This window comes from Rhipicephalus microplus, chromosome 9 (assembly GCF_043290135.1).
Source record: "Rhipicephalus microplus isolate Deutch F79 chromosome 9, USDA_Rmic, whole genome shotgun sequence".
In the NCBI taxonomy this organism is placed as follows: Eukaryota; Metazoa; Arthropoda; class Arachnida; order Ixodida; family Ixodidae; genus Rhipicephalus; species Rhipicephalus microplus.
In genome coordinates, this window is record NC_134708.1 from 20,202,873 (window position 1) to 20,227,978 (window position 25,106).

A 25,106-nucleotide genomic window follows, 5' to 3' on the forward strand; every position below is an offset into this window, starting at 1 on the left:
TTTCTTTCTTAAAACATTTTTATTAGCAAAAAGAAAGGGAAACAAACTTGTACAAGAGGTGGAAAAACATGACTAGCACAACTCGGGCATAAAAGTGAGCCACTAAGGCAATAGAGTTTAGTTGTACAATGTGAAGAGCACTGCGAAGAAAAAGAGCCTAACAGTAGTAGGGTGATGCAAGTGGCTGCTTCAAGGGGGCATGTACATAGTATTTTGACTGGATAAAATGCAAGTTACATTGGTTCATGGACGGGCATATCTCCCTCAATAGCACTGTACACTGTAGTGCGGTACGATGTGGAACACTTGGTTAGAATTCGAAAGGCTCCATCCTGCTGCTTTGCACTTGGAGAGACGTCACTGATTATTTGTGCATGAAATCTACATGCGAATAACGAAGAGATGGTTACACCAGAAAGTTTGAGAAAAAGAAGCCCCAAGTGACTCAATTACTTCAAAAACGTATAACACACGACACTTTTCCCGAAAAGTTTCTGCACATTTCTTTTTAATGTTTGCCCCAAGTAACCTCCTAAATATATAATATACAGTAGACTCTCAGTAAACGAAAATCTGTTAATCAGAACTGCTGCGTAAATGGAACAGCTGCCTCCGGCACGATTGGTTTCATACGTGTTCTCTGCACCCTTGTTCACCCCTCGGTAAACGGAACTCCCGTTAAACAAAACACATATTCCTGGTCCCTTCAGGTTTCACTTAAGCAGAGTCTATTGTACCATATACTACAAGATACGTATGGCATGGCACGGTATGAAATACACGATACCATCATGTGTGTGTAAGACACCATACATGTCATACACTCTAGACAATTAGTTTCACTCAATTTTTCAACAAAAAAGGATGATACAGCTGTTATCTGTTAGCCTATTGCTGCGTCACAGTGTCTGGTGTTTTCCAGTCAAAACTGCACAATTGTAGGTTCGCAACTTGAGGCATGGTTACATGGCTGGGCATGACCTTTCTACGCTATGTCACATAGTGCTTCAACCATGGCACAAAGAACGAATGTTGAACACAATAAAGACATGTTCTAGAGCATGGATGCATTAGTGGTCAAGAATGATTGCCAGGATGAGCAATTAGGTGTTCCCTGGGATATTTGGTCCACATTTGTATAAGGCTGCGAGGAAAGATGCCAGTAGGCACAGTAGACTATGCTACACGGAATGATTACACAGTAATGGGTGTAGCTCTGTTGCTACAGGCTACTCGCTTCATTTGATGCGTAGCCCCACTGAAGACAATCAACGCACCGTTTCAGGATTATAGCACAACACATGCTTCGCTTATGCAACTACTCTACATTCGAGACTTTTCTCTTTGCCACTACTCATCACCGATTTGAGCTTAGAAAGGGTAGCTAGGCTGAATGTCTAGATAAGGAAAAGAATGTTGACATTTCATACAATGCTATATATGAAAAGCTAGCACTGAACTACACTCAAAACCACAGGCAGATCCTTCAGAAGTACAACTTTGTGTTTGTCATCGTACTTCATGCTGCTTTTGGGAGGATGACTATTTTTTATCGCATCATAAAATTTTTGCTATGTTGCAGAATTCTGCATAGATTACTTTCTTTATTGCGAGTTTTCCTATGAGCAAACCAGAACTTATGGGGTCGGCAATTGTAATGTAGTATTGCCGGTAAACAATAGAGAGCACTGGAAGATTTTTTTTAACCCTCACTCCAATGCGTCCGGTGTTGATAGCCATGTAAAATCCTGTGAGAGTGATCAAGCCATTGGCATAAGGAATCACTTGAAACATTTTTGAAGAGTAACTGCCACAAGCACTTTACGTAGCACACTGTGCGAGTGAGAGAGGCATCTTACTCCGTGACACTTAATTGCAGACTAATCTGTGTGGTTGCTCACCCACTGTCATACACACTAGGTATTACGGAAACGGGCTCAGTACAAACTCACGCGGTGTCGACAATGCACCTTTCGGGGAGAAACCGCATTTCCAGCGTCACACCACAGAAAAAAGTTTGTTACAGGGCTCGCTTTGTTGTGGGAAGAACGTCCCTGCCATGTCTCATAAGGCAAGGAGAGGTGTATTTGGACATTATACTACAAGGGTGCTTTCATATAAAAATGACTACGCTTCAAGTGGAACAAGCAAGTATGAATGCGTGAAACCTGAGGGCTTGCCGGGAACTGCAAGAAATATAGCGGCACTTTTTACAACGGGCGAAGTGGACTACTTTTGGCCTCTGGTATTTCTGTCGGAGCACGTAACGACACTATGCCATTGTAGTTTCTGAGCCAAAGCATGCTACAAGCTACAGCGATCGCACTCACTCTAGAAACAATTCGCTCGGATTACTTACACAACCTCAAAGCAGTAGTCCTCTGCTTCTATCACATAGTTGCAAACTTCACTGCTCTTCTCAGGCAATTTCCTCAGAATGGTCATTAGTGACAAGCTTGCATGGCAATTACAGACTTGTATCTTCCTGCTCATGTGTAAGGGCACAGATGTGTACACAAGGAGGAAATCAGGGAGGGGTGTGTGATAACCCCTAGTCACTTAAGAGGGGGAGAGGGGGGGGGGGCAAATTTTGCACCATACATTATCTTTATGGGGGGAAGGGGCACTGCAATGAACCTTTGCCCCCTCCCCTCACCCCTTGATCAGTAACCCTGCGCACGCCTATGCGCAAGGGCCTCATTTACAGTGCACGCAACTAAACGAAAAAGTTTTCCACAAGGTAGTTTTCATCTGTTTCAATAATTTCAGCAAAATGCAACAACCCACAGTATAACCTCAGACACTTCTTAGTGAATTAAACGCAATATAATGAGAATTAACATTAACAGCAAAAAGCTTGGCGTATTGATCAGCAAGCCCCACGCTCTCACTGCCCAATCACAGAACACAAGGCCAGCTATGGTAAGGCAATTCAGCGACAAATCCCTGACAAACACCAACTGTCATATCAGGACACAGGCTCTGAGCATTAGATTGGACATGCATCACAATATCTCTCCGTTATGCATATGTCACGTTTTTGCAACAATTCTATTGTTAGCAATATTTGACATTTTATCACTTTCATTGGCTTATCCAATGCATGACTCTACAAACATTGGCGCAACAACAAACATCGACATAACAGCGAGAAAACGGTTGTTACAAAAGTTATTCCTGGACTCGCACTTCGTTGGTTTGCAAGTTCACTGACACAATGCAACACATTTGTCTCGCACTGCTTACATCTATAACGTATATGCATTGGCATAATTTGTCAACAATGTGCGGATCCCATTTTTGTTTCTGACAGATGAAGCATTGCAGTTTTGAAGCAGTGTTATTAAACAAACTGGCACTAAAGCAGGCTTCACTTCATGTGGTTTACTATAGAATTATATACTACTGACTGATAACTAATTCAGCCAATGTAGAATTCCATCTCAGTTGGCCTTTAAAAGGCTGTTGCCAGGTCTGCTCAGTGCAGCAATGCATGAGAGAAATAGATAAAAAATATAAGAAACTTGGGGAGGTTAACTAGACTACATCCAGTTTGCTATTCCAGACGTGGGGAGAGGGGAATAAAGGAGTAACAAAAACAGTGAGAGAGAGAGAGACAGAAGGAAATGCACATTGCACACCACTCACGACAATGCATGGAAAGTTCTCTGTGCCAGGTAATATAAGTAAGAAGCAGTTAAACATGTCCCGCACTTCAGTTAAGCCAGCACTTCACTCAGTCACCCAAGCCGCAGTGTCTTGGGTGGTGGAACATATCACAGCTGTGCTCAAACAAAGAAATGCAGTGCATTTCAAGGGTTCTTAAAAAGGCAAGTGCTAGATCAGGCTAGTCTGGTATACTGCTTTATGCTTTACAACATGGTTCAAATGAAAATCAAAATTTTGAGGGAGCTGATGTAGTCACACTGCATTAGCCACTAATGCAGCATGTATTTCAGCTGATAAATTACATCACCTTTCAATCAACTTGAAGGTTTCAGTCAACCTTCAAACATAAGCAGGTTAAGTAGTGTCAAGCAACTATTCCCCCAGTAATAAAGAGCTGAGATAATTGGTAGGTGTTCAAGCTAAAAGCCTGTGCATGCAAACACGGGCTCAAGAAGTCAGTGCTACACAAATGGTGACTAACAACTGGAAAAAAGCAAAGCCGGGAAAAGAAAATTTACACAGCTCGCGAAAATGTGGGAGGCTTGTTTACATATTTGGCCATATTACCATCAATCTTTCAATATTTCAGATTCTGACACACTGCGCTTATGCTCTCATTGTAAGCAGTTGATCCATTCACGATTGTTCACATACAGAAGATATAATGGGACAATAAAATACGTCGCAGTGGACTGCTGTAGATAACTTCCGACTACTCCGGATTCACGTAATGCGCAAATTACTCTAGATACAGCACACGTGCATTCCTGCGTTCTGCACACGTTAGGATGCAGCAGCAGTGGCTTGAGAACCAAACCCACGACCTCTAGTGCTCAGCACTAGAACCTTAAAAAATGTAGCCAATTCACATATTTCACAATTGTAGCCTACATACCTAGCAATGCCTTTTTGTAACCGTTCCAAGCATAACATTCTGCAACAACATGGGGTGTTCTCATTTGTGTAAAAGGCAAATGTGCACAATAGGTGCATTCAAACTCTTATTTGTATAAAGCTTGAACTTCTTCATTTACTGAAAAAAAAAGAGATGATCACCATCAATTCACTGTTTTAAAAGGAGCCCCAACTCATGGCTCTCTTGAACTTAGGCTTGAAAACAAAGCACAGTACAGTACAAAATGCCGTAAAAGAAAATGTTCATGAGGTATTTGGCTGCGAACTACAGCTGAATCATACAAGAAGGCATGTAGACTACCTTGATACACAGATATACATCCGGCAAATAAAGTTCGGTTTGACTGAATTTGAATAAACTAGTGAAATAAAAAAAGGCTTAACCCTACATCACTGAAGTATGTGTTGAAGGAACCCTGACGATGTTAAATTTTAAGTTATCTTTCAGTCTGGAAGATCTCCCTTGTGATGAACTGACTTTGCCAGTGAAACAATGCGATGACATGGTCATTGCTGTAGCGATTGAGGTCACATTTGCAAAAACAGGTGCCGATCTTGATTGCTAGAAGGATGTGACGTGACCGTGACGTTGCAATCACACCTAGTACTTTTTTTTTTCATGACAACTTGCTTAGCATGTTTCATGGGCCATAGGTAACTCGATTATTCTGCTATTGGAGCGAGAGTGCTCTTGCAACACTATAGCTTGTCTATGTTGGAGATTAGTACACGGTTTTTCAATAGCTAAAATTTCCTGCATTCATAAAAACCAGCAGGTATCCATCATAGGGCCCTTAAGCACCCATAGGTAAAAATTCAGTTGTGAAGAAATTGAGCACGAGAGTGAGACAAACACGGAGCCGTGAGGATTTTTTGAAACGGTGTCATAATATCGGAGTTAGATGCATTTGATTATGGAAACCACGATGATCCCTCTTTTCGCTCTCTTTTGAGCTACCCTCCATGGTGTCCTCTTGCTAAGCTGCTTTGCCCTCTCGCTCTGTGCCCCTCCCATGCCCCTCCCAATCTCCCGTGGCGTACGTCATCGCTGACGCGCTGCTTGAAACACCGTCTACTTCTGGTTTCTACGAACCCATCCGCCGACTCCGTCAGTGGCATTGTAGCTGCGTGCTTGCTGGCGAACCGTGACTGCCACGCCTATACAAATCGTGCCGGTATGGACCCTGCATTGCGCGCATGCCTTCAAAAAATCGCTAACACGGTGGACCCGTTCGGGGACACGTTGTGCCAGACAACCCCCGCAGTTGATTCGTCAGTGAACGCATGCACGCGGGCACAGCTGCTTGCAGACTGATCGGAAGTCGCAGGCTCTTGCTCGACCAATTACGGCGTATTTGGATCAGTGCGTCAGAGATCTAGGAACGGCATGTCACACAGAGGCATGAAAAGCCCGGAAATGAGGAGGGATTCTTTCTTGGAATTTGTGGCGTGCCGGCGGTTCGTAGCATTGCCAGGTTTAGAATCGTTGATCGCGACGGCATTCTGCACATGATGCGCTCATTTACTTGAAACATTAAAAAAATATCAAAAGGTGGTTTATAAGTCTTTTGAGCTTACGTCAAAAGAAAAAAACGAGCCCTCAGAATTCCCTTCCTTCTCGTTTCACTGCATGGAACATGTAGTTATAAATGCGTAATTCACACGACTTCGGAGACTCGTGCATTGGTAATCAACATTTGGACTCTCGTACTGACCAGTCACACATGTTTTGAAATCAACAGAGCACGCTTCAAGGCAACAGTTTCTCGTCAGTACTCCGCTAGGTTTTCACGTACCAGTGAGCTACAATATAATTCATAATGGTTCCAAGTGCAAGACGCGAACGCGAGACAAGAGAACAAAGATGCAGCATTTGCACTGTCTTTGTCACTCGGAACCATTATGAATGACTTGTTCCAATGCACAATTCTTTTGGGGCAAAGGTGCACACAAATTCAAAGTATGCATGGCAAACCAAGTGTGTTGGGTGGCACATAGAGGCTTAGAGTTCACTACAAAAACTATCACAGGGAACGCTAACAAAGGTGTCTGAAGGACAGAAAAACATCGAAGCTACAAACTCAAACATCAGGCAAATACATGCATGTCCCATCATTCTTGCAACAGCTCATCAAATGCAGCACCAGAGTTATCTCTGCATGATAGTTTTCACAGAAAATTCTATACATACAGGAATCATTACACGTTAAAGAAAGACCTTCCTCTTGCGATGTCAAACATCAAGCACTACTACACATATATTCTGCCGTAAAAAAATGTTTTTCTCTGGCTTTTGAAGGAAACACCAACTCATAACGAAACACACATCCATAACGTGTGACCTCCAACAACTGCTCGAGGAACAATTCAACCTATCGGTAAGAAGGAAACATGAGGACAGAGTCCCCCTGAAAATTACACAATCCCTTCAATGTCAACAACACATCTCCAAGAGGCACCCCCTGATTTCTAGATTTTGTCTAAGACTTAATACAAAAATGCAACCTTTCCAGGAAAGAGCAGAAAGGTGATTTTAATATCCATAGTGTAAACTTTGCCAATAGATCTCAGAATGTCCACGATAAGAATGACTTCTTTAAAAAGTTTACTGCCATACAAATTTCTAAACAGCGGTAGTCTCATGAACTGGAAATGTATCGGGACGGTGCTACATCTGAGATAAACATGCACTACGTATACAGTGTGGTCAGCCGTTAAAGGAAATACTCCAACATCACTCTGCCAGTGCTTAGATGCGAGTACTAGCTTGCACTACCTCGATTCGCTGAGTGTAGAAAGTTACCAAAGTCACCCAACCAACCACTTTAAGTCATCCGCTTTATATTCGAACTATTGTACACTTGTCAAAATTTAAGACAGTAGCACACTCTTGACACTCGTGCATTACCATTAACGATGTACACCACTGTACGTACTTAAACTTTTGTGGCTGATGCTAGAAAAGAAATAGCACCAAACAGCATTCACATTTTTCTACACTCACGAAAACGACAACTAGGGCAATATCCCATGTTGCAACAACAGTTGAAAACGTTTTGACACAGAGGCTGAATAAAAGAGGGGACACTTTCTGTGCTTACGGAGGATTGAGTTGTTCTTCACTTACGTCGCCAACGATTCTACTTCAGAATTATGGCACTGCCCCATGTGCTTCTGAGATATAAACTTTACACCTTCCCGTCGTCAGTGTGTGATAGAATGTAAAGACGACAACTAAAAAGCACTTTGAAACTTTCCACACACCTCTACTAAGTGTGCTTCCTATGAGTGCGTTCATCGAGGTTTCGTTGGCCTCTTATTGTTTGTTATATAAAAAATCATTGACATTACTTTCGGTACATCTGCAATTGACCTTTGAGCTGAACACTGATATAATGATCGCAGATATGTATAGTATATAATGCACAAATAAAATTTGGTTCCCATGCTTGTCTTCACAAATGTGCTGTACTGTAATAATTACGCAGAAAACGCAAGATCCCAGTCTGTACCGTGTATGGTAAAATGAGTACTTGTTCTGTTGCAGCAACAACCTGCAATGTAGCTCTTTGAGTAGAATGCCTTCTCTTCGTGAGGAGCACTTTCTTGGTTTAAAAAGGACAACAGAAAGATGAGCTAAAATGCAGGCTTGTTAGTAGTGAATCATCGTGAAAAGAGTTGGGCTTGCACATGTATCAATATCAATGTAAAGATCAGAGATGAACTTAAAACAACTTAGATCTGAGGATACTTGAAACCAAGTCAGTGGTTTGAAGTTTGATACCATACATTATCATGAGCAATTCAGCTATCACTGTGTTTAAAGGTTCTGAGGAAAGTTTCATGGCTCTCTTTGTAGCATTATGATAAAGCGCTCTGCAGCAGGTCATTCCGGTTCAATAATAGAAAACTCGTTGGAACAACAAATTTAATGCAACTGACGAGTGACAGAGATGCCGCTGAGACCACGCATAACAAAAGATCAGCAATTTGAGAAATCGTGCATTTGAAAAGAGCTATGAAGATATGCCGCATGTTTCTTTGAGAAGCAGGCAAGTGAGATATCACGACTACTACTTTTTTTTGTTCACTTGGTGAGCGATGATAAAAGCTGATGAACAAACGTACTTTCCTTCAAAAGACGCAATGAATGGCGATAGCTAGAATTTAGAAAAAAAATGGAACGTAGATATACCAATTTGTGTAACCTTTCTGAACAGTCACAGAGCACCAAACAGTTTTCCCACCAGAAGAAAAGCAACTTAATTCTTTGACAAGCATTACAATTTCAATTCACTGGTTATGAGTCCACAGGCACTTGTGATATCCAAGTAGGTCACTCAATTAGCCATTGACAAGAACAACTGCCTACATACGCTTGCTATATCGACATCAGCAGCATCACGAGTGCATCTTTCTCGAGAAACAAAAAGTCCTCATTAGGCATTTGTGTCTGCTAGACTGAGTGAACTGAAAGAAGAGAATGCTTTCTTATGCAGAAGCGTGTTATGCAACAGCATAATTACGTTTGATGAACAAGTCAATGCTCAATAAACGCGGGCACAAGTTCAAATACCAACATGTAGAGTGACAATTGAGACGGTGACTAAGTCGCATGTGTCGTCACAGTCAATAGCACATGTCGGCAAGAGAAGCGTTGGCATTGAGGTAATATTTTGACAAGACATGCTCATTTTGCGAGAAGGGTTCCATTCCAGCCAACTACTTGGACGAGGACAGAAAGATGTACGGGAGTAAGGCAGCTCTATGGAGCGAAACAGTTTTTGTACTCTGTAATCTCAATGCCAAGTAAGTACGCCATTTTCTCACTCAAACCTCATTAAAACAAAGTTGCATTTTACACGAAGATAGGTTCATTATATCAAAAAATTACCTATAAAGGTATATTCCTAACACTATATTAGAGCAAGACTATTTTCCATTTACTTCTCTATAACCGATACTTTATTATATCTGGGTTCGATATATTGAAGTTTGAGTACAACGCACAGCTAGACTAGCAACTGAATTGTTAAAATGAACTGAACTGACCTGGAATAGCAACCGAACTGTCAAGTTGCTAGTCTAGCGGTGTGTCGTACGTCTTCCGGTGCTCGTCCAAGTAATTTGGCGGAAACAATTCACTATGTGCAATACCAGTACTCATTTTGGTGAGCCCCGGGCAAAGTCAAACCAAAGTTGATGCACTCGTAAGCGCACCAATTCATGCTCACATAATGCTCATTTCACAGGCATCAGCTAGAGAAATAGCAAGCGAGGGGGCTTTAGCATAGATCAAAGTTAGTGCCGGTGAGTTTGCGTAGATGTGCTAATCAGTCACCTAGTAAGGCAACCAATTGCCATTGCCTCCCATGTTTAATAACGCAACAATCATACTTCATCTGCCGATCAGTCAAATAAATAAATAACGATGAATGGGTGCCGAAAAAGCGTTTATTGCTTTTATGCTGTTATATCCTTGTTTTGGCTGCTTTATGTTGCATATATTCCCTTTCTTTTCATTTCCGAAATATTAAGTCTTATTTGCTTTCTATGCCCTCTCCTGTATAGGCCTGAAAAGACCCACAGTATTGAATAAATAAATAAATAATAAAGTTTTTGCTCGTGACCTTGAGTGGATGTGAATATGAACTTAACAGACTGTCAGCAACTGTAAGGGTAAGTGAGTATGTATGTGAAGGAGTGCTGGCAAGTAGGAACAGAGGCAATATACAAAGTATGAATAAGCGTGAATGGAGGCGACTATGATTGCGAGTTGGTACTGATGAGTGAGCATAAGTAGGAACATAAGTGACTGCCAATGAATGTTGAGCAAGTACACAGCCGGCAAAAGGTATTCGTGTGCGTGAATATCTGCTTAGTTTGCGGACCAATCGAAGAAAAATACGGTTGTTGAAATATTGCCTGCAAGAAGAGGCCTCCCTTGTTCACACAATATCGGCCAGTTTGCCTTTACCATCCTGTCAGTCCCAACACTGCGAACTTCTGACCGGGACGACCACTTATCATTCCCTTCCATAGATATCTGCATAACGCCAGTTTGCAGCTACATCGCCTACTAACATAGTTGCATGGGATCTGACCTGCTAGGAACAAGTTCAAAGATTGCAGAGAGAGAGAGACTGCGAACCAAACTGCTTCCTCAAGGTTTACGATACATACATGAATAGCCACCAACACTGCACTGTTACTGTACTTGAATATGGAAGCCTACTGTTTCTTCCAAACAAGTGTTGCTCTACTCTTGAACTTCTTGAAATAAGCTACACTTAGTGTGTGTATTCTTCCGCATACTTAGAACTAATGTTCATAGGTCAGTCCTCGTTAGAAACCAGAGAGAGCATGCCTGGCAGATTCAAGTCAAAAACTTGTGCAAGCGGCGCTACCTGGCAGAAAATAACGATACTACTGTGATGTCACCATTTTCTCAAAGATAATGAAGAGCACTGAAGGGTACGTGACACGATCTCAACGTCATGTTGAAACGAATGCCTGACACATTTAAGGTTAAAGCACTGCAGCCATCGTACAGCTTCAGATAGCTTCACTTCGATCATGGTTCCAATGACAAAAATGTTGATAAGCTTGCGGGGCACCATTATGACTACTGCCTAGTCTGTTCGTACTAGGTACGTTAACGCTTTCAGTGCCAGCCTTACTAGCATCCGAAATTATGAACAAAAATGGCCCAATTTTCATTATTGGACTCCTTCCTACTTTCACAAACTAATTGTATGTGTGCTGCAACCTACCAGAGCACGACTAAGCACTGAGATGAGGCCAGGATGTATGTGGCAGTGCACAAAAGATAAAGATTCGTTGACACTTAGCTGTTCTGTGGTCATTTTTACCGGTAATGCTAGGTAAAGCACAGCTCGTCTGTGTCTTGGGAGAGGTTAAAGAACACTGTGTTAAATAAAAGTATTGTGTGATGATGCCATCAGATGCTAAGAAAAATTCGTGCCCTTCATGACCATGTTGCAGCCTACCCCCCTTAACTGATGTGGAACATTCAGACTGCAGTAATATCAAACAGCGAAGGCAGAGGCACAAGTGTGTGTGCGTTGCTTCAGCTATGGCATTGCACTGGTGATGACTGTACAGATAAGTGCACTATCTTTGGCCTGTGCTCGTCTCTTACCTACGTCTGGAACGAACGAGCGTCAGCTAGCGTCCATGTCAACCAGAGTCAAACTGCGCTCAACGTTCTCCTATTCAACAGCAAGGAGAATGTGACGGCTGCGTGCGAACAGTGGCACTTAATATGAGTTGCTACACTGTGGCCGTGGTTGGAGGTGCTCCAAGCCTATACTGTAACACTGGCAAATATGAAATTGGCTTTAAAAATACCAGTAGTCCAAACAGTATTTATGTCAGTGATTGTTTTTTATGTCATTGCCACCATGCAGTGCTGACGCCGCTTTGACAATGGGTAGCATGTTGCTACTCATGTTGGGTGTGACTGTACTTTCGTGCAAATGTAGCTAAGCACCACCATTCGCAGACGTGACCCCAGTGCACGTGAAAATATTCCTAAACTTTGCTTTCGCTTAGAATAGCATAACTACGTAGTTGTAGCACAGACGGTCACGTGATACATTCCGAACTACACCACTCGGTGGCGTCGATACGCGGGCTGGACGGCGGTGTGCAGAATTCGACGGAGCCACAGGTGCTGACGCTGGACTGCGACTGGATCCATACGGGCGGACGGGGTGGAACTTTGGGTGGTGGGGTTTCGAAGATAGGCGTGACGAAGTTGGTGACTGCGGCATCATCACTCTGAAGAGGCTCCGCCTTGCGATCACGACTGGTTACGTCAAGAGGGGGTGGGATTTCAGTGTCGGCAGGAGACGTGTCCTCCGAGGCCTTTGAGGGCGGACACGTCGACGTGCCCTTGGGAGGCGGGGTCTCGGCCTGCGGAGGGGACGAGGAAAATTCCGGAGGCGGAGAAGACGAAGAGCCGTGGGGCGGACTGAGCAGCTCCGAGGAACACGGCGGTGGCAGACAAGGCTTTTTAAGCACCAGCGGTGCCTGACTGGGACTCATTGGCGGCCGCCGTTTGGCCCGAACGCCCCGGGGCAACAGGTCTCTGCAGTGAGAGACACTCATGCAATGCACACTTTCCCGTTCCTCTGCACTGGCCGTGATAGGCTAAACAGAAAGCAGTGCAACAATGTGGTCTTCACCAGTATTGTAACCATACTCTGTGCTTAGTTGGTTGCTTCTAAATTGTTATTGGGATTTAGCTAGGTGATGCTAGGTTGTTCATATGTTGATTCTTAGTGCAGAGAGGTTTGTGTCAAACCACAATCAATCACAGACACAACATGAATGTCCATGCTGCACAGACGGGAACTTACACTGAAACAGAGCATTCACACCTCTCGCAGATCTAGGCACATGTCGTCATTCGCATAGGGCTTCCATCACCCGTCTGTTGGCTTCTTTATTTTTAGTAAAATAGCAGTAAGAAGTAGGATTTGCTAGAATTTTGCGACACATACCCTTTCTGATTACTTCATTCTTCTTTCTCTGCTCTTTCTTTTGTATGTGGAAAGATTCCCACCACAGACATGCAATGGCTCGCCCGGCAAGAAGTTCTTATCTATCTGACCTACCAGTACATGATGATGATAGTTGTTTTTGTATACACCAATGTTTTTATGTCCGACTTAAACAGCAACACTGCTAAAGATTGCACCGCACAGAAATGCGGTGTGCCTGCTTTTCATCATGATAAACGCCCACGCTAGCTGGTTTGTGCTCGAACTAAAAGAGCTTTTTTTTTTCGGCCGATGTAAATACTATGCATAATCAGAGCTAAAGATTCATCGTTATTAATTAAAAAAAGATATTTGGTTGAGCAGCAATGCCAATTTTTTATGAAATTTACCATGGAATTCGTGTTTATAACTTAAAAACAGTGATACAAAGGTGGGTCTGCATGGGATATTGGCTATCTGTAATACTTGAAAAGTGCTTGACGTCGCAAAAATGAGCAAGCACTTTTGGACGAATCAGTTATAAAAATTGTCTGCAGGAGGGGCAGTAGTGACTGTGGATAGAGCGGACAGTTTTCCTTGGTTTTAACAGAGTACAGAATATGTTTCGATTACAATGCGCTGCCCTGGGTTGATTGGCGGATCATGGGAGAGGCCTTTGCCCTGCAGCGGGTGGTGTCACGCTGATGATGATGATGATAATTAACTTTTGCTCTTTTGCTTTCAAAGGTGTATTGATTAAGGATCTCATTGTAGTTTTCTACTTTAGGACCTATGTCTACATGTTTCCTACATTGTAATTTTACCAACACAAAGTCCGACTGATTCAATGACAGTGTCGAGAAAGAAACGATGCAGGCTTACGCTTTTTCACTGTCAGAAGACTCTCCACCATCGCACGAAGATACCGATATAGATCGCGACGTTTTGAGTTTTCTGAAAAGACAAATGCAAGCGGCGCTATCTCGGGCACCTGTTCTCCATCACGTAATCGTTATGGCAATTTTAACCGTGGATTTTCGTAAACACAGGAGCTGCCAACATACCCTTTATTGCGATAGAACCTTTGAACATCTCGCAGGAGGTGTTTGGCAGTTGAGCTCAGGTTGGTCCTCAGAATGGGCTGAAATAAGGTAGTCATGCAATGCACACAAAAGCTCGCAGATTATCACTTCACATTGCACATTCAGTACAGTGGAAAACACAAATAAAATGACATACACCTTGGACTCTCACGGATGGTGTTCGTCTTGCAATGCCCAAGCACAATTCTATGTAAAGGAATATTATTGACAACTTCAGCCATAGGTCGGTGAACTCACTCTTAGTCGACTTACTCGAACTCACTCAGCATCAAATGAGCCCGCAAGTCGCAGTCTGAGTGAGTCTAGGTGAGTAATATTTTGGCGAGTTTGAGTCTGAGTGAACCCGGTTGAAGAAAATTCTATCAAGTGTGACTCCGAATGAATCCAGCTCGAGAAAAGTTTGGCGAGTCCGAGTGAGTCCAAAGTGCAAGGTTTATTTCTTCAGCGAGTCTGAGCGAGTTCCACTTTTGCCGACCTATGGTTTCGACCGACTTAATCGCAAAGGCTGGTTAAAGAATGGATCTGATGGCATCAGTTCTAGCTTGGCCACTGCTCAATGTTCCAACACGAATGTGAGGCAATGCGAGGAGAGAGTCTCAAAACAAACGTGCGACTCTCCATTTTTCTACGATTCCAGTCTCCTCTCCACACCACCTGATACGCCCCCACCATAGCCTCTGCTCCCCTCCCCTCTGCCCAGCTTCACCTTCTCCACATTGCTACCCCTCTCTACCAGGCTGCCCTCTCACCCACTTTGCTTTAACCATGCTCTCCCCCTTCACGGGGCTTCGCTCTCACAGCTGCGTTAGAAAGTGTGGTGGGCAACGGATCCCCACGAATTCGACTCTGGCTTTAAAAAACACCACAACTAAAAAATGAGAGTTATGCGATTATGCAATAGCTAGTAGATAGCGTGTATTTACTACCAAGACACAACACGGTAGTCTTCGTCGTAAATTTCCACTATTCTTGCTATCTGTTATCATACAAACTAGCCTGAGCTAGTCGTCTTTTAAGTTACTTGTTTACCTTTACTCCTAGCTAAAAAGAGAACATTTGTACATCAAATGCAATGAAATATTATACGATCAAGAGCTTCCTTAATATAGTAATCAACTAGTTAATTAATGACTAGATTAGCTACACTGCCCAGCATATAAAAGTTTGATTGATTGATTTGTGGGGTTTAACGTCCCAAAACCACCATATGATTATGAGAGACGCCGTAGTGGAGGACTAGCATATAAAAGTTTACACTATGCAGATTTTGCAGTAAGTTTCTGGTACTTGAACTCTAAATTTGAGGTACAAAGCTCAGCATAGCAGAAATCATGTGCTGGGCAATGTAGGGTTGATTCAAACTGCTAAGCAATGCATATATTCATCTTAATAAAGGATGTATGAAGAGTGTAGAGGAGTAGGCCACTGGCTACTGACTGTTTCTACGAAAATGAGACTAACGAAAATGAGACTAACGAAATCCATACTGTCACAACCAGGACATATGAGAGGTGCAAACTGTCAGCCAAAGCAATGATCTTTGAGTTTGTATTTCGAATGGGCCTAAGCGTTTATATACAAGGCACGAGCTAATAAAGAACAGCCAACAAGCCATGATTCAACACTATTCCACTCGATTCCTTCAACAAACACAACATTCTACGTAGCACTCGTGACATGCGGTCTTCATTTCCTTACAGTTGTTGTCATGTTGCTCTTCACCGTTGACCAGACGCCAAGCTGTAAACGGATGCCGGGTCATTAACTTTAGTCACGAGAAACGTTTATTCCACATTTGATTTCACATTCAGATGTCATTTTGTTTTTTTAAGTATTCGTATGCATTTGATTCATTTAGAAAAATTCACTACTCGAGCAGCGCTCCGCTTTGTTTGATAAATAGTAGCAGGTAATGCCGTGACGGCCAGAGGCACTTTCCTAACTGTTCTCAATGAGTAAAAAATTGTGCTTCACACTTGAAAGACAGATGGAGGAATCAACTGTGTAAGAAGGTCTGACTTCAACACTTTCATGTCATGAAGTACACATTTATTCCATAAGGGACATGGCAGATATTAATCTGATCACTACAAAATTTACAAAAGAAGTGTAGAATATTTACAGCCCTACCATAATAAGCCGACAGATGAAGAAGCCCGTGAAAGCACGGGGGGTGCCATCTGTAGTCTTTTAAAAGAGCCCTGCTACACTTTTTTAAGTATAGAATGGCTTCATTATAAGAACTTCTTGCCTCACGAATCAAACGCCACAAAAAAATTTTTAGAATTCACCAAGTATGGCAGAGTTGCACGAGCCTGTCCCCCGCTCATACTAGGGAGCGCACTGAAAGCTATGCGAGGAGGGGGACAACAAGGGGTAAAAAGATGCGCCGTTTCATCTGCACAAGTCAAGAGCTTGAACAATTTCTTTTCTTTTGTTTTTCTTCGAACATGCAGCTTACTGTTGGTGCGATCGTGAGCGTGCGTGGGCACACCACAGCATCATCTATTGGGGGCCATGCTAACTATGAAACTCATTATGCTAGCATTATGCCCATAGCCGTATATTTGGGTATATGGAGCAGCAACCTGAGTATGGTATATGGCATCATTTGCAGAGAGAAGAAAAAACGATTCCTGGCTGACTGTAAATTCATCGTAAATTTCAGGTAACGTGTCATGCCACAATATTTGGCTCGCGTGCTTTCGGGAGCATGGACGACTGATAAGGGGCGTTTTGTGACTGTGCTGAAAGGGTGTGGCAGGGCCCCTTTAACTGACCTGCAGTAATTGTGGGATAAAAGAGATTGAATGTGGAGCAAAAAAAAAATCACGGCGAAAATATGTTTCTGATAGCAGCAGCTGCAGTTCAAACAACCAAAACAGAGTAGATGTCGCATACTAGAAGCACGAAAGTGGGAAAATATGAACTTTATTTAATATAGCTTTATACCGTGACGTCTGATTCACAGCATATCATGTAATTACTTTATAGAAAACATTGCTGATCTAAAATTGCCACATCGTGAAAAACACGAAGCAAGGGCTTTGTGATGACATGACTGAAGTAACTTTTACAGTGTTGTTTGCCATTTAAGATATCGAAGAGCCATAAGCTAAACTTGTCTTGATGTAGCATTAGCAATGTCAACAAGATGCGGTTGAACGTAAAAACGCCTCGGAACTCACAGGCACGGTGTGAGTGGTGAGCTCGCGTAGGTCAATATTGCGAAAGAAATCCAGCGTGGCGACCTACAAAAAGAAAGAGAGTCGCAATCGTAAATTCTCAAAACTTGTGATGTTTTACATGACAAAGACACAGTATCATTACAAGGCACACCTTCGCGGCGACTGCACATTAACTTCGACAGCTTGAGAACATTGAACACACACCTACATTAAAGTGCACAGGTGTTTTCGCATTTTGTTCCCATCAAAATATGGCAGTTGTGGGAATCGAAATCGTGCCTTTGGGCCTATCAGCGCAATGACAAAGCTTTTATCTACAGTGGCAGCTGGAAGTGCTTGATTCATGCTTCAATCTAACACAAAAATCTTGAATCTTTGGTCTTGCTTGGATGCTATACAAGAAATATGCCACGCCTTGGGTACTGCCTTGGGTACTGTCTTGGGTGTAGTGGAAAGCCGTCCCATGGAATCTTCATGACCACACAAAAGGCTATCAAATGAGTCTGGCAATGGAAACTTGCATTCAGCCTTCATTTATGCATAGCATTCTTCAAAAATCTTAGGCTCCCCCCGTAAGAGTTACTTATACTTCACTGAAGTGCTTCTGTTCTGTGTGCCACACAAAAAAACCCACGCGATACCATCATGTAATGTTTTTTTTTTTTTTCTAGAAGACAAGTTTTCAAAGCTTAGTAAGTTACAACATCCTTTTATCCATGCTGTTACCACTCCCCACTGCTCCCACTTCCACGATTTAAGAACAAGTGTCAGGTAGGAATTCTCTGTCAATCGATGCTCCTGAGGTTGACATATTTATTTATTTATTAATATATACATATTGCAGCCTTATTTGGGGCTATAGCAGGACTGAGATGTTATATAATACTAAACTCCAAAAACACAAGAAATGCAAGGAAATACTACAAATGGTAAGGCAAATACATTTATAACCAAACAATAATGAAAATAAAGTTGATTACAGATTAGTAAGACGTTCATCGATAGCAACTATGAAATCTTTTAGGGGTAAGGAATGAATGTGACCAGAGAGGGAATTCCAGAGCTTTATTGTACATAGAGCACTATTGATATGTGTTTATGTATTTCTCTGTCCCCCTGCTTGGTGCACTTTACTAGGTGTTTGATACGTTAGTAATGTTCACGGTTTGTAAAACAGTTTCGACACACAAGAAAAACTTACCTCTTCTAGAGTTGGATAGTTGTGATTTTGGTTCTCGAAGATGAACCTCAAAACCTGGATGTCAAATGAAAGAAGCCAAATTTAAAGAACACACCTCCGTACATGATTCAACCTTTGTTAGGAGCACCATGTTAGATATGCAAGCCACAGCCTCTCTAAGTATGGGACCGATGAGCATTGAAACTGAAATACGAACCCTTCACGGGCAAGCAACCAAAGAAAAGCAAGAAAAAAGAAAGAAAGAAGAATGTGCCAAAGTAATTTTTCAGTTTCAGAAACCAAACCATTTAGTATGCAAACTTTGCCTCCCATTTTTGCCTCTATGAACACCCCATGTTCATCCAGCATATATGGTTCGACAGACATCTCTGTCAACAGGTGCTCCTGAACAGTTCGTTGTTGTGTAATTTTATTAATTAAAGAAGTTCAATCTATAAACGGTAACACAGTGAATGAAGGGGTTAAAGAGGCCGTGACAATCCAATTTTCGATCCTAATATGTGCTACGCGAGTAAATCCTTGCACACTGACAAACAAGGTGGAGAATTTTAAGTGCATTTGGTGGAGCACTTAGTTTATTATTTAATATTTTTATAAACATGCAAGGGGCCTGAGAGTCTGGCAACACTGGCACACCCTCATGGCGTGACGTAAGGAGCTGCTTGCTGTGCTAGTGTCTGCATTACAGCGAACAATTTCGTTAAGTGCTCAGCTGCTGGCGCGATCCCAGCAATGTCCGATGGATTCAGCTTGGGAAAGAAACTGAACGATTCACACTGCCTGAAACTCTGATAGAAGGCAGCAACTCCGCTCCACACTGCACATGTCGTCAGGCACGCCACAGCAAAATGGCAGTCGCCGGCGACACTTAAACGCATAAAGAATCTTTGCATATTAGTAAAGTACAATTTTACAATCCCAAAAACGCCACTCTTAGGCCAACACGACGCTTTGTAAGCGAGAAAATGCACCAAAAGAAAAAGCAAGTGGCGAAGCCACCTTGAGCATCCTGCACCAAACATCATGACGCAAGAAATTTCGAAGGCGTCTAGTGGGTCCTACATAGCTTCCAATTGATGAAAATGAAGTACATGGTAATCTGTTGGTGCCAGTGACTTAGCATATGAAGTTTCAGAAAATATCTAGCCAATTCCACAAAAATACCGCAAACACATTTTGAAATTTTTTACATCACGCATGGAGATTTTGGCGCGAAATTCAAGAATGCAACTTTAATCTTCATTTTCTCCACTAATAATAAACTTATGATAGTAAAAAATGTGAAATAGAGTTCTCTGAGAGCATTTTGTCAATCCAAAACAAGTCGTTCCTCTTTAGAGTCCCTTTAGAGGAAGGAAACAAAACGAGAGAGAGGAAAGGCATGAATGTTAACCAGTTTGGCATAACCGGTATGCTACCCCACACGTGGGCAAGAGAAGGCGGATATTGAAGAAGAGTATGAAGTTTCATGAAACAAGTAGACACAACGCTCATTTGTTGGCAGGTTCTTCCATTAGTACAAGTCCTCGTCTTTCTCATCTTTTCGCGCTGGGCGAGCGTGAGAGCTCCGTTGCCGCTCTATATCGTTACAAAAAAAAGGGAGAAACGGAGGAGGAGCACACACGCACACACATAACACCACAGCACAGAGTGGCAGTCTTGTGCGGTTATACGACATCATTAGGAGTCTACGGCCGCTCGTGCAAGTCTGTTGCCCTTGAAAATTTCAGCAATGACTTGTTTGCTTGAATGCTATACGACTCTACAAGATGAGCTTGGGGAATAGTCTCTAGTGTCATCATTCTTCTGTCAAAACGAGCGAGAGCGATTGAAAGGGATCGTCTCTGCATGATCATTCAAAAAGCACTAGTACGTAACAGCGCAGATGCACAAACCTGATACACTTCGGGGCAGTGTTCAACGTCTGCATAGTTCTTGTCCGTAGGCTTTGTGGTGGACATTTCGTAACCGGCGGCCATTTCAAACAGAGCATGACCTGGTGTTCGAAAGTACACAAAAAACTGCATTTGAGGAAGAGGGTGCCGCATTTATTTATTTATTTATTTATTTATTTATTTATTTATTTATTTAACAATACCGCCAATCTCATCAGAGATTGTAGCAGGGAGGGCATATGAAAGCAAATATTTCATTACACAAACTCATAATGATGGAAAACATACAAAAAAAGCCGGAATTACAAAATGACAATTTTAGTAATGGCAAAATCATGAACTAGGTTATCGCTAAAAAGGACTGCAAGAAGATAATGCATGCGCGTGCCCGCACGCACACACGCATGCACACACACACACACACACGCATGCACACACACACACACACACACTTTTTTTGCTTATTCGTAAAACATTAGTCAGCAGAATCCCCAACTACGTTTCACACAGTAATAAGCCTACATACTGGAGGGTGCACAATTTCAGCCAGCAACGTGCAAATACACAGCTACGTCAATTGATTGATTGATTTGTGGGGTTTAACGTCCCAAAACCACCATATGATTATGAGAGACACCGTAGTGGAGGGCTCCGGAAATTTCGACCACCTGGGGTTTTTTAACGTGCACCCAAATCTGAGCACACGGGCCTACAACATTTCCGCCTCCATCGGAAATGCAGCCGCCGCAGCCGGGATTTGAACCCGCGACCTGCGGGTCAGCAGCCGAGTACCTTAGCCACCAGACCACCGCGGCGGGGCACAGCTACGTCAAATACAAAGACGGAACCTGCTTTAGAGTGCTGTATGTACTTGTGAATAAGTCTCAGCTTTTCCTTACACGAATAAGAACTGCAGCTACAAATTAGCGCAGTACAGTAGTGCCACTGTGACTAAAGTGTTTATTTACATTCAGACCTCAATATAACGAATCATGTCATAGATACAGTGCTGCAAATATGCGTTTATAATGCATTTTTTGACATACTGAAGTATTTTCGCAGCAGGTGTGACTATCGCTACAATGAGGTTCGAGTTCACAGCTGCTTTTGTGTTAATCACTGCTATGCATTCGTCTCAATGTTCCACTCCCAAAGCTAATCATTCCTAGCATTTTCCATGGAATTTGGTAGCCCCATGACTCTAGAAGTCTTTGCAATAATGTCCGCTGAAAACAAACAGCATACATCCAGGATTCAAATGCACACTTTAGTTTTGTTTTTAAATTACTTTTTCAAATGTTTTCAATCCAAAGTAAGAGGTGCAGGCAATAAACAGTGGTAGGTTATACACGAGCACATACATCAGTCTGCGTACTGTAATCAGCTAGCTCATCGCAATCTGCATTGTTGTGCATTTTCGTAAATTAATCTCTGTCTGTTCAGTGCAACTATCCAAGACAGTTCAGCTTTTATCTCTTGATAATGGAAGCTACTTTTCCAAGTGGCGCCAGTTCCTTGTACATACACGTATAAAGTAGTGCTACCTAACATTCGAGGATGATAGTGGCCAGCAATAGAACGCCATAACACACTTACACTTATGTGCATTACATTGACCAGTAATTGGTATCTGAAATTCGTAACCTTACCACGTAAATAGTTTGCCACTCATTTCACTTTCGTCAAACAATATCCCTCTTAAACCTTGGTATATTGAACATGAATACATACAATCAGAGGGGGTAACGCAGTAAAATATGGCTGGTTCTTCCTCATTTCAGCGTGCACTGTACTGTAACTAGAAAACCCCCAAGAATGCATGATCCAACAAGGTATCTTTTATAGAGAAGCAACCTTTGGTGGTACATGGCTAGCTGTTTTGTCCCTGCAACTTCCGAGATCATTACATGTGGACGTCTCTGGGAGGTATGCACAAAGCACTCTTGCTTGCTTTTTCTGTCAAGTACAAGCTGCAGCATCACACTCAGTCTTATTAATTCACAATGTTGGCAAATCCTACTTCATGGCACAATTGATCACTCACTCTCACTCACTCACTCAATCAATCAACTTTGCATTTATTATAGCGGCAACAACAGTGCCAGCTCTTGTGAATATGTTGCTAACAGCTTTGGCATAAGGAAACCAATGCTATGTAGCAAATTGAAACGTTTTTTAAAATAGTCCCGAGCTTTGTATAACTTATGTCATCCTTACACACATTTTTGGCACATAAAAGAACTTTAAAAAATTACACAAAAAAATTGCGTCTGCTCTCCTAAAGCAATTCAGGAAAGCAATTAGTAGTACAATGCTCACCGAAGCAGACAGCATCGACGACCTCCTTGTCATCGCAAATGCGCTTGCGGATGAATGCAGAGACCCTGGGTACATAGCCCAGCAGGACATTCTCCAGGCCTGTGAGCCTGAAAAGCCCAGAGTAAGAATTGATATGTGTCATGCCCTCGTCTGAAATAAAGTCTGACATCAGTAGGATGACAAGTTCAATGAAACATCGGATACAATCTTACATACACAACCAATCAAGGTCGTCAGCAGGGGGGTGCGAAAAGGGCACCCACAATTTTCAAGCCATAGTTCTGCCCTTACCCAAGCTAAACCGGCGCTCCCCTCCTCACTGACTTGAGACAAAGCATCAGCTAGCACTACCCAAGACGAAATCCTGCCGACACTCATGCAACCAATTGAATCTAACAGGTGTTTAGGCCAGGGAAACCACAGGAGACATTTAGGAAACATGGTAGACATTGCCTCGCCAAGGAACAATTAACGCCTTAGGTAAGCATGCAAGAGTTTTGTTGGTCAGCTGCCACCTCGTGCGTAAATCACGCCCCACACGACTAGTTCTGGCAAAGTGCCCCAGACTCACCACCTTAGGTACAAGTGGCGCTGGCTAACAATGCCAAGGAATAGACGTACATAAACACCCTATGAAGCAGACGTCGAAGTGCCTTCACTGTAGCTCACCTGGTAGAGCCCTGGATGCGTAATTGTTAGGTTCATTTGGACCTTATTGATGGAAAGGGTGATTCTTTATACACTTTGATTCATTTTAATGTGATATCATTTCTACACAACAGTTAAACACAACACCCTATGTTCTGTATGGCCTGATTGTTGATTTAGTTGGCTGTGTTCAAAAAAAAAAAAAAAAAAAAAAACTAGCCCAGCAAAAGAGGATGCAACGGTGACATGTGGAACTGAAAGAATGGCTCAGAGGGTTTGGTGCCGACAACAACATTGTAATTTAAAATTTATACACAAACTCACCCGCAGGTTGTTACATGGTACACAGTGTTCGACCCCTTCACAACAGCAAAACGTTACTTTGCTCACCAACCACCACCCTGCTCCCACCCCCCCAACTCCTTCCATATACACGTATATTAAATTTTCGCCTAATCTAATCGAAACTCCACCTACAAATCTGAAGTAACGTTGCTCCTAATAAATTTTAGGAGCATTTTAAATAAACTAGACACCCTAAATTCCTTCTTGTACACATGTTCCGCCGACATTTTGATCGGTACGGAAACGTGGCTGTCGGCCGACATTTCGAACTCTGAACTTAACTTTCCTGCACAGTTTACAGTTTTTCGCAAAGACAGATCGGTATCTAAAGGAGGAGGAGTAATTATAGCTGTTAAACAAGAATTCCAACCGTTAGATATCGCTTACGACTCGTTTATCGAAGCAATTTGGGTTACTGCGCAGTCAGCTCACACCACCGTAATTATCGGTGCCTGCTACCGACCCCCCGATAGCGGTCCAGAGTTCGTCGACTTGCTGAATGATTCACTCGAGTATGTGCATGCCCATTATCCAAATTCTGTTCTTATTCTCGGCGGCGACTTTAACTACCCAGGCATAGATTGGGCATCTTCTTCTGTCAGCAGTAGCAGCTCCCACCGTCACGAATGCTTGCGTTTTCTACATTTGACACATGTCCACCTCATGACCCAGTTAGTAACAGAACCTACACGTGGCGATAACATTTTAGATTTACTTTTCACTAATAATTCCCAGGAAGCTCTTACCCACGTGCTTGAAGAAATTAGCGACCACAGAGTTGTCCATTGTTCACTATATCTACCACGCGCCGACAAATCAAAGGTAACTAAGCAGTTATTGAATTACGCATGTGCTGACATCGATAAGATGAACCGTATGTTAGATGATTTTATACCAATATTTGAGTCAAGTTTTGAACATCGCGCAGCAAACGAAAATTAGCTTCAATTCCGTGACACACTAAAAAAAATAGAAGAATGTTGCGTCCCGAAACTAACAATCAGCACCAAAACAAATGACCCATGGTTCACACGCGATGTAAAAAGATGCCTAAATAGAAGGAAACGAGCTTTTAAAAGGGCTACACGAACTAATACTCCGGAAGATTGGCTTAATTATAAAAATCTTTCAAAACAAGCTGAGGCCTCAATAAAAGAGGCCAAGGAAAAATATTTTTACTGCACCTTACCTAACCTTTTGAAAACAGACCCCCAGAAATTCTGGCGCGTGGTGAACCCTACAGCCTACCCTTCTGAGCCAACTCTACTGAGTGATCAAGGCAAAGCGTTGTCGCCAGAGGAAAGTGCTGAATGCTT

The 25,106-nt window shown here is 42.5% G+C and overlaps 1 protein-coding gene across 5 annotated transcripts in view; it reads right to left on the bottom strand.

Annotated features, from left to right (window-relative positions):
• Positions 1–25,106, bottom strand: part of Slob (Slowpoke binding protein) — a 38,388-nt gene continuing 13,282 nt past the window's right edge. For 4 of the 5 annotated variants that reach the window (XM_075873269.1, XM_075873267.1, XM_075873268.1 and 1 more), the window contains 8 exons: positions 22,798–22,904; positions 20,479–20,579; positions 18,584–18,637; positions 17,383–17,445; positions 15,893–15,934; positions 14,156–14,232; positions 13,974–14,045; positions 1–12,697 (listed from right to left, as the gene is read on the bottom strand). In XM_075873269.1, coding sequence (XP_075729384.1) covers positions 12,193–12,697; positions 13,974–14,045; positions 14,156–14,232; positions 15,893–15,934; positions 17,383–17,445; positions 18,584–18,637; positions 20,479–20,579; positions 22,798–22,904 — 1,021 coding nt within the window. In that variant the 3' untranslated portion in view covers positions 1–12,192. The remainder of the gene's footprint in view (positions 12,698–13,973; positions 14,046–14,155; positions 14,233–15,892; positions 15,935–17,382; positions 17,446–18,583; positions 18,638–20,478; positions 20,580–22,797; positions 22,905–25,106) is intronic. The other variant, XM_075873266.1, reaches the window with a different exon arrangement.